Raw genomic sequence first — 10,827 nt, forward strand, 5'->3', positions numbered from 1 at the left:
TCAAATGGCTACTCGGACTACTTTATTGACCCTTTCTTTTACTAACTCAATACGCACACGCTGGACTCTACCCACACAAGGTGTCCGCATGCTTCCCAGCTGAAACAGTTCGGAAAATGGCGTATATTTATTATTATGTTTTCTTTTGGCATTGTTTTTTTCCGGCTGTTTGGGCACAATTTGTTTTCTAGAGGCAAGCCGAAGTCGGAAGCCGAAGTCTACGCCCCCTCCTCTGCGATTGGTCAACAGTAGAGATTCTTCGATGAAATGCCTATTGTCATTCAACAAGAGACGACTCGTTCTCATGCACATTCTTTCACTTGAGAAATACTGCACCAAACATCCTAGTCAGATGCAAAATTGCGCATCTAAGATCTCTACAACAACAAAAACTCTAAACGTTAAATGACAGCTTTCTTGAGTTATCTTCGATTAATCCGGATTATTTTTATACTGGCTACTGTGTTTAAAAATGGACAAACAGTACTATTGCTACTTTTTTCAGGTAAAGGTCTTTTAAGGGAGTATGGCAGCACACTCATTCGGTTTGGCTAGGCGCCAGCTGAACTAAAGCATGCTGATGCCTTTACACTGACATCCCAACACACACACACACACACACAGTTGAAGTCTTACATAAACCTTTGCCAAATACATTTAAACTCTGTTTTTCACAATTCCTTACATTTAATCCTAGTAAAAATTCCCTGTTTTAGGTCAGTTAGGATCACCACTTTATTTTAAGAATGTGAAATGTCAGAATAATAATCTGCTTTTATTTCTTTCATCACATTCCCAGTGTGTCAGAAGTTTATCTACACTCGATTAGTATTTGGTAGCATTTCCTTGAAATTGTTTATCTTTGGTCAAACATTTTGGGTAGCCTTCCACAAACTTCCCACAATAAATTGGGTGAATTTTGGCCCATTCCTCCTGACAGAGCTGAGTCGGGTTTGAAGGCCTCTTTGCTCGCACACGCTTTTTCAGTTCTGCCCACAAATTTTATATAGGATTGAGGTCAGAGCTTTGATGGCCAGTCCAATACCTTTGACTTTGTTGTCCTTAAGCCATTTTGTCACAACTTTGGAAGCATGCTTGGGGTCATTGTCCATTTGGAAGACCCATTTGTGACCAAGCTTTAACTTCCTGACTGATGTCTTGATGTTGCTTCAATATATCCACATAATAACCCTTGCTCATGAAAGCCATCTATTTTGTGAAGTGCACCAGTGCCTCCTGCAGCAAAGCACCCCCCTCGTGCTTCACGATTGGGATGGTGTTCTTCGGCTTGCAAGCAGTTCTATTTTTGTTTCATCAAACCAGAGGACATTTCTCTAAAAAGTACGATCTTTGTCCCGATGTGCAGTTGCAAACCGTAGTCTAGCTTTTTTTATGGCGTTTTTGGAGCAGTGGCTTCCTTGCAGGTTATGTCAATATAGGAGTTATTTTACTGTGGATATAGATGATTTTGTACCTGTTTCCTTTAGAGGTCGACCGTTTAATCGGAATGGCTGATTTTAATTAGGGCCGATTTTTCAAGTTTTCAAAACAATCGGAAATCTGTATTTTTGGGCGCCGATTATTTTAAATTATTTTTATTTATTTTTTCAATAACAGCCTAGGAACGGTGGGTTAACTGCCTTGTTCAGGGGCAGAACGACAGATTTTCACAATGTCAGCTCGGGGGATCCAATCTTGCAACCTTACAGTTAACTAGCCCAACACAACAACGACCTGCCTCTCTCTCTCGTTGCACTCCACAAGGAGACTGCCTGTTACGCGAATGCAGTAAGCCAAGGTAAGTTGCTATCTAGCATTAAACTTATATTGTAAAAAACTATCAATCATAATCACTAGTTAACTACACATGGTTGATGATATTACTAGATATTATCTAGCTTGTCTTGCGTTGCATCTAATCAGACTGAGCATACAAGTATCTGACTGAGTGGTGGTAGGCAGAAGCATGCGCGTAAACATTTGTTCAAACAGCACTTTTGTGCGTTTTTCCAGCAGCTCTTCGTTGTGCATCAAGCATTGCGCTATTTATGACTTCAAGCCTATCAACTCCCGAGATGAGGCTGGTGTAACCGAAGTGAAATGGCTAGCTAGTTAGCGCGCGCTAATGGCGTTTCAAACGTCACTCGCTCTGAGTCTTCTAGTAGTTGTTCGCCTTGCTCTGCATGGGTAACGCTGCTTCGATGATGGCTGTTGTCGTTGTGTTGCTGGGTCGAGCCCAGGGAGGAGCGAGGAGGGGGAAGGAAGCTATACTGTTACACTGGCAATACTAAAGTGCCTATAAGAACATCCAATAGTCAATGGTTTATGAAATACCAATGGTATAGAGAGAAATAGTCCTATAACTACAACCTAAAACTTCTTACCTGGGAATATTGAAGACTCATGTTAAAAGGAACCACCATATAGGAACTTTCATATGTTCTCATGTTCTGAGCAAGGAACTGAAACATTAGCTTTCTTACATAGCACATATTGCACTTTTACTTTCTTCTCCAACACTGTGTTTTTGCATTATTTAAACCAAATTGAACATGTTTCATTATTTACTTGAGGCTAAATTGATTTTATTGCTGTATTATATTAAGTTAAAATAAGTGTTCATTCAGTATTGTTGTAATTGTCATTATTACAAATAAATGTGAAAAAAAATCTGCCGATTTTTCAATCGGTATCGTCCCTTTTGGTCCTCCAATAATCGGCATCGGCGTTGAAAAATCATAATCGGTAGACCTAGTTATCTCCAGCATCTTCACAAGGTCCTTTGCTGCTGTTCTGGGATTGATTTGCACTTTTCACAACAAAGTATGTTCCTCTCTAGGAGACAGAACGTGTCTCCTTCCTGAGCGGAATGACTGCTGCGTGGTTCCATGGTGTTTACTTGCGTACTATTGTTTGTACAGATGAACGTGGTACCTTCAGGCATTTGGAAATTGCTCCCAAGGATGAAGCAGACTTGTGGAGGTCTACAATTATTTTTCTGAGGTCTTGGCTGATGGCTTGACATCATGGGAAAATCAAAAGAAAAAGAGGCACTGAATTTGAAGGTTGGCCTTGAAATACATCCACACCTCCAATTGGCTCAAATGTCATCAATTAGCCTATCAGAATCTCCGTAAAGCCATGGCATTATTTTCTGGAATTTTCCAAGCTGTTTAAGGGCAGTCAACTTAGTTAGTTGTGCCTCAACACTACTTACATTTAAATGTAAAATGTAATATTTTTTTTTTATTACAACGTTAACCCCTTTACCTCCTCTCTCCATCCACAGGGGGACTGCCCCTGGCAGCCTTTAACTTGGGCAAAATCAAGCCCTATCAGAGGGGCTTTTTCTGTAACGATGACAGCATCAGCTACCCCTTCCACCAGAGTACAGTCACCTCCATTGTGCTCTACACGGCGGGCTTCACTCTGCCCATTTGCTGTGTAAGTAACAATAGTAGAATTTACAAACAAAGATATTTCTTAGATTAACTGACCAAACATTGAACAGCCGTGTACATAATTACCAATGCGCCTCTGTTACTGTTAGTACTACACAATGACTAACAAACAGGCGGCAGTTCTATCTCAGTGAAAAGTTAAAACGCATTGATCTAATATAATACACATACGTATCACATAAAGATGTTCCATTTAGTTCTTGTGTTACACCCCATGGTCATGATGCGTATCGTATCAGTAAGGCTTCAACATTAAGGAGGATGTCCACTGTGCTTAGGTGACCGAACCGAAGGGTTAAGTTCAACAAGGTCATACCCAGTAAGCAAAACGAGTTGATGCCATTACAACCCTATAAACTGGTTGTAATCATGTTATTTCAACCAGCTTTGCCAAATGTGTAAGGGTTAACTCAAAAGAGGACATCCAGTCCACAAACAGTTCCCCATTCCCATGTTCTCATTTCATGTCACATATCCTGATTTCCACATGTCATTTCAGTCACCTGAGAAGCTTTTACAACACGAGCTACAGAGGTTTTCATCAACATTAGGCCTTTTAGAGTCCAACGGGTCAGCGAGGAAGTCCTGGTGTTTGCAGGCGACTCACAGGAAGGGGGTTCTGGGGTTGAATATCAAAGACCATGTAAGAGAACTTAAGATGAATGCGCTCCCTAAGTAAGTCGCTCTGGATAAGAGCATCTGCTAAATGACTGAAATGTAAAAAGATATTAGAGGACCTGAGAGCCAAACCCCTGTGGTCAAGCGGTTAACTAGACCATTCAAACGTGATTTAAAGTTTAACTAGGAACGCGCATGCCCTCGCCTACCTCAGGATCTGTCTATTTCAGCCATCTATTTCCTGTGTTTTGAGGGGTGCAAAAATCCACATGTCACTTCAATCTCGCGAGATTGATTTTACTCCTGCGACACGCTTTCATCCTCTTGCTTGTGCCTATCAATTTTTCCCGTTTTACGTTACGACCGCGGAAATGTTTGTAATGACCTGTCAAATGGTCTTAATGGAATACGATAAAGCTTAGTCTGGGATATAACGCACCGTCTCAACACTTGCATCACAAGAAAGAGAAGAAAAAATGACTTTTGATGGGTGTTCTTTTTTTGTGGAATTGAAAAAAGTTCTAATTTAGTAGTTGAAATGTTCACAAATGACATGCACTGAAATGAAAAACTTCAGAAAATGAACCCTCAGATTGTAGTGAATATTATGTCTGATCTCACAAACAACGTAAAGTAAGTTTAGATTGAAGTAATCTAAAGCCATGCGTGTGATAATATAAAATAAAAAGTAGTATCCTGCTATTGACACTTGTTGAATTATGCAAGAGAACGTGACAACCGTAATAAATGAGGCAGTGTAGACTGTGCAGGGGAGTGCAGGTGGGGTAGCAAGTGGTTGGAAGGTTGCAGCCCTGTTAAACCCCCTTATGTTAATTCATGAATATATGCATATACACCCAGTGTTTTTATGCAAATGAGGCACATTTTATTTTAACACAAAATATGTAAAATAAGAAAATGTATGTTTCACAATAAACTTAATACTATAATTCCCACTATAATTCCCACAAAACCACAAATCCAACTGTTGTATTTATTATAATTGTTTTGAATACCTTTGGCAATTTCGATGACCGTTGCTAGTTTAAGGTCATGTCCATGTAAAAGGACCCATGAGCACCAACTTGAAGTTCATATGAGCATGTCAAATGAAAGCAGTGTCCTTATTTTGGAGAAATTAAGACATACTGTGCCTTCAGAAAGTATTCGGACCCCGTGACTTTTTTCCACATTTTGTTATGTTACAGCCTTATTCTAAACGTGATTAAATCGTTTTCCCCTCATCAATCTACACACAATACCTCATAATGACAAAGCAAAAACTAATTTATAAAAAAGAACAAAAAATATATATGTATTAAGACCCTTCACGTAGTACTTTGTTGAAGCACCTTTGGCAGCGATTACAGCCTCGTCGTCTTGGGCAAGCTGTGGCACACTTGTATTTGGAGAGTTTCTCACATTCTTCTCTGCAGGATCCTCTCAAGCTCTGTCAGGTTGGATGGGGAGCGTCACTGCACAGCTATTTTTCAACGTTCGATCGGGTTCTGGCAGGGCCACTCAAGGACATTCAGAGACTTGTCCCAAAGCCACTCCTCCGGTGTCTTGGCTGTGTGCTTAGGATCGTTGTCCTGTTGGAAGGTGAACCTTCATCCCAGTCTGAGGTCCTGAGCACTCTGGAGCAGGATTTCATCAAGGATCTCTCTATACTTTGCTCCGTTCAACTTTCCCTCGATCCTGACTCGTCTCTTGTCCCTGCCGCTGAAAAACATCCCACAGCTTGATGCTGCCACCACCATGCTTCACCGTAGGGATGGTGCCAGGTTTCCTCCAGACACGACGCTTGGCATTCAGGCCAAAACAGTCAATCTTGGTTTCATAAGACCAGAGAATCTTATTTCTCATGGTCTGAGAGTCTTTAGGTGCCTTTTGGGAAACTCCAAGCGGGCTGTCATGTGCCTTTTTACTGAGTAGTGGCTTCTGTCTGGCCACTCTACCACAAAGGCCTAATTGGTGGAGTGCAGCAGAGATGGGAGAACCTTCCAGAAAGACGACCATCTCCACAGAGGAACTCTGGAGCTCTGTCAGAGTGACCATCGGGTTTTTGGTCACCTCCCTGACCAAGGCCCTTCTCTCCCAGGAAGAGTATTGGTGGTTACAAACTTCTTCCATTTAAGAGTGATGGAGGCCACTGTTCTTGGGGACCTTCAATGCTGCAAAAAAAAATGTGGTACCCATCCCCAGATCTGTGCCTCAACACAATCCTGTCTCGGAGCTCTATGGAAAATTCCTTCGACCTCATGGCTTTTTGCTCTGACATGCATTGTCAACTGTGGGACCTTTTATAGACGTGTGTTTTTCCAAATCATGTCCAATTAATTGAATGGACCACAGGTGGACTCCTATCAAGTTGTAGAAACATCTCAAGGATGATCAATGGAAACAGGATGCACCTGAGCTCAATAGCAAAGGGTCTCATAGAAAAGGGTCTGAATACTTATGTCAAAGTGTTTTTTTTTTAAATTTGCTAACATTTCTAAAACCCTGTTTTTAGCTTTGTCATTATAGGGTATTATATGTAGATTGCTGAGACAATTGTTTTACTTAATCAATTTTAGAATAAGGCTGTAACGTAACAAAATGCGTAAAAAGTCAAGGGGTCTGAATACTTTCCGAATGCACTGAACATTTTACAACCATTTTCCATTGTACAAATTTGGAATAAGTTAAGGCTTTGATTTCTAGTCAAACAGATGGAAAGGGGGTCTTAGAGAACATATAAAACACAATGTTGAAGACCCCTGCCAACTAATATCAACACTTATATTTAGTTTTGGACATATTTTTCTGCCTTTTTTGAGTTTATGAAACGTTGCCTTATGTGCCTTGATATTCCGTTATAAAAAAAAATGACATTTTTAAGATATTTTCTAATATCTCTCCCTCATTAGGAGGGAAAGTTCACAGAATTAACGAGTAGAGGTAGACCTATCAACTAGTGATGCACCGATATTACATTTGTTACCGATAGCCGATATTTTCCTTGCCAAAAAAAAACCCGATACTGATAAACACATATTTTGCAGCCTTTTTAAGCAATCTAATACAGTTAAATAGTTAACACACACATGGACGCAGCGGTCTAAGGCACTGCATCTCAGTGCAAGAGGGCGTCCCTACAGTCCCTCGTTCGAATCCAGGCTGTATCACATCCGGTCATGATTGGGAGTCCCATAGGGCGGCGCACAATTTACGCTTGTCCCCATTACCACTAAAACATAATCAAAATCTATTTCTTTCACTTACTTGCTGTTTCTATGTTTATTTGTTCAGTCGTTTCATTCTCAACCAGGATTTCATCATACATGTCAAGTAGTGAAGTTTCAGCGCTGTCTGTCAGTGGCCTCTTCCTCGGTGCGCAATGTCACTGTGTCCGTTTCCATCTTGTCCACCTGTGTATGTAACATTTCACATAAACCCTGTTTCTTGTCTGCATTGAAGTAGCGGTTCCTTGTACCTAGCATCGAGCTTGGTGGTGACACAGTAAAGGGAATGCCACCTAATAGCTTGTTCACAGCCTGTGTCGGCAGTTTTGTTGAGCAGGCGTTTCAATTCCATGACAGAGGGTATCACACGTCTGCTGCAGGCACAGTTGATGAGCTTTTTTCTTGAGTCAGTTGTTTGAATTGAGCTTGCTAGTGTGTTCATGTTTCCATGTTTGAAACATGTTCTCAAATGCCAGCAGCGGTATGACAACCAGCACATTCATGAGCATCAAAACAGCTTTCCTCAGTACGGAATCCTCGAAGACCCACTGTGCTGTCAGACTCCGCATGATATCGCTGGTCTTTGTCAGCCGTGAAGCTAATAGCAGTGACGATATTACCGTGTAACTCCGGTAGGGCAACATCTGAAAAAGTAGTGTACCGGTGCTCGACTAGTCGGCGGAAGCCAACATCACTCAGGACAGAGAACGGTTGATTGTCAAGGGCAATGAATTCCATTATCTTGGCGTTAATGGATTTCTCCTTTGAATTGTCTCGCTGAAATGTTCTTACTCTTTCAAATGACTGTTCGACTTGTTGACTGCTCGAGCCACACAGCAGACGTTGTGTGCTAGGTTAGGAATGCTGTGTTGCACGTGTAGCGCTACATTTTACGTGACGTCATGTACCTACGTTTTATAGGTATTCACTTCAGCTTTGACATCGGTTTTGCACATTGCCATTAAACTAGACAAATGTTTGCATTTTTAGCTAATATCGGCCGATTCCGATATGCTCACCGATATATCGTGCATCCCTACTATCAACTAGTTCAGTGTTTTTTATAAATTATTAAGTGATTAAAACTAAAAACCTTTACCAAATCGGTAATGGAATTTCCGAGGAATCCGTAACATGAAATGTCTGCAATTTGATATGGCTACAATGACAAATCATAGTAGTCACAAACCACAGTTGGATTTACAAGTTTGGGCAGCACAGTAAAGTATAGTTCAGTAAAGAAAAGTACAGTAGTTTGTTACAGTAGAGCACACGAGTTGAGTACTCAACTCTACTGTACAGTACTATACTATACTGTAATTTAGTGTACTGTACTGTACTCGTACTATACTTTACTGTGCTGTGCTTTGATGTCCCCTACTTGAAAAACAAAATACATCTCTAATTGGTTCAAATTTGGTCTTGTTTGGGGCAGAGCTCATTAAATAATAGCCCATGTGTAGAACAATACCCAAATATGCAAAGGAGGATATTGCATATTTATACCTTTTTGTGTACCTATTTCGGATACAAATAAAATAAATTGTTTTTTCAAAGTCAATGTGTCGTGTCATCAGTGAAAACCTATTCTTTCTGTAGACATTGTTAAATCTTAATTTGGAAACATGGGAGATTGTTACCTAAATTCTATTACAAAACTTTGCATCTGCACAGTTCTTTCAGTAAATGTGTTTTTGTAAAATGTTGAGTGTCAATTGTTTACAGTAGTCTTTGTTTTTTTTAAACTTTCAAATCAGTTTTTTTTTGTTTGGCATACATTTTAAGTGAAAAATAAGTCTCAGCGTAATTACGTTATTGTGTAATTACCCTTAACCACTTTTTCCAACTTTGGCAATAGCAAACATAATTGATCCTAAGGTTTATCTGCCAACACAGAAATGAGATTTAGAAGAATTTCAACATGTTTGTTATTGAGCTTTGGATGTAGAGATGTTATTAAAACTTCAGGATCCTGTTGATAGGCTTTTGGAGCAAACACTGTCTACTTTCTCTGTCCAAAAATAACTGGAATGCTTTCCTGGAACACTCTGATTTGAGTATGTTGATACACACACACACACACACACAACTATGTCTCACTATACTTGTGAGGACTGTTTTGAGGACCAACAATTGATTCCCATTCAAAATCCTATTTTCCATTACCCTAACTCCTAAAAGGCTATTTAATAGCCTTTTATTTATTTTTTATTTATTTTTACAATTGAGGACCGGCAAAATGCCCTCACTTCTCTGAATTTTTGTTGGTTTTCTATGCGTGTGAGAACTACTGGTACTCGCAGGTATAGTAAAACGTGTACACAGACTCTAGACTTTTCTTTTGCCATTACCTATACTTAATCTGTCATAATCTACTGGAGTCTCATACATAAGTCTCACTGCTTCTGTTTACTATCTCCACTCCAGTCCCCTGGACAAGACTATTTATGGTTTACACTGATTTATTTATATGTACACATCAACCTGTTGCGTGGCAACATTTTTCAAACTGTGGTGCTTCACAATGCAGCTTTCGCTCTAACGAACAGTGGGTCTGTATAAAGCGAGAGTGAATCTGTCACTTGACTCTGTGTTGGACCAGTTTCTCCTCTCAGTCCTTGACAGCCAGACTGTTCTGGGGTCCTTTGTGATGACGGCAGCATGGTCGGACTATGATAACATCCAGAAATACAACCTCTTAGATCAGTCGTGGAGAGTATTTGCATACTAATGTGAATTAACGTCAACTATTTTGGGGGGGCTTTCGACATGTCCAGTTCCTACTTTCTTTGGGTCAATGTGTGTTGTGGAGCTAGCAGTGTGGGATTTTACAGTTTTGTGTTTGTTACTAACTACGAAAACATTTTCTTAATTCTTAATAAAAGGAAACTGATTTACCTGTATAAGGTTTAACAAAAACTTTCACAGCACGTTTGAAGCTAATACAGTTTCCTAATGTATGTAGTGTGAAACTCTATTGTGATGTTTCTTCTGTAACTAACATTGCACCCAGGTGAATCTTCCTCAAGAGTTACTTGGGCGATTCATCGCCATCGGAGCGGAGAATATTTCTGTATCTCAGATTGTTCTCGCAATTCTCGCGTAGGAACTTCATTGGGAGGAATGATGTTTGACTTGCTTTTTAAACATTTATATAACTTGTTTTGAGAAAATCGTGATGAAAGTGGGGGAAATCATGATGAAAGTGGCCCGTAATTGGCCTTTAAAAAAACAAACTATACATGCCTCCTGTAAGACACTGATATGTGAACCCTACATGACACAGACAACATCTTGGTGTCATTATACACCTTATCGTGTGCGTCAACTTATGGAGTATGTCTTGATTCTGAAATGCCAATTGTAACATTACATTTATTGAACATTAAAACAATAATATGAATATCTCAAAAATACTATTTTCGATGTTGCTTATGTTTAGACATATTGTTTGAAACGATATACGCTTCAAACGCATCAAATTTCCAGTGGGCTCTCTGGTATTTTTAATGATATGACTC

The 10,827-nt window shown here is 39.9% G+C and overlaps 1 protein-coding gene across 2 annotated transcripts in view; it reads left to right on the forward strand.

The window, feature by feature from the left end:
* The window catches only part of LOC118387890 (phospholipid phosphatase 1-like), a 37,253-nt gene that overhangs the window by 12,876 nt on the left and 13,550 nt on the right, over positions 1-10,827 (forward strand). The window contains exon 2 of one of the 2 annotated variants that reach the window (XM_035776707.2): positions 3,290-3,444. The exons of the other annotated variant lie outside the window; for it this stretch is intronic. Within the exon in view, the coding sequence (XP_035632600.1) occupies positions 3,290-3,444 (155 nt within the window). The remainder of the gene's footprint in view (positions 1-3,289; positions 3,445-10,827) is intronic. 2 annotated transcript variants of the gene reach the window in all.

Source organism: Oncorhynchus keta, chromosome 9, assembly GCF_023373465.1.
Source record: "Oncorhynchus keta strain PuntledgeMale-10-30-2019 chromosome 9, Oket_V2, whole genome shotgun sequence".
Lineage (NCBI taxonomy): Eukaryota > Metazoa > Chordata > Actinopteri > Salmoniformes > Salmonidae > Oncorhynchus > Oncorhynchus keta.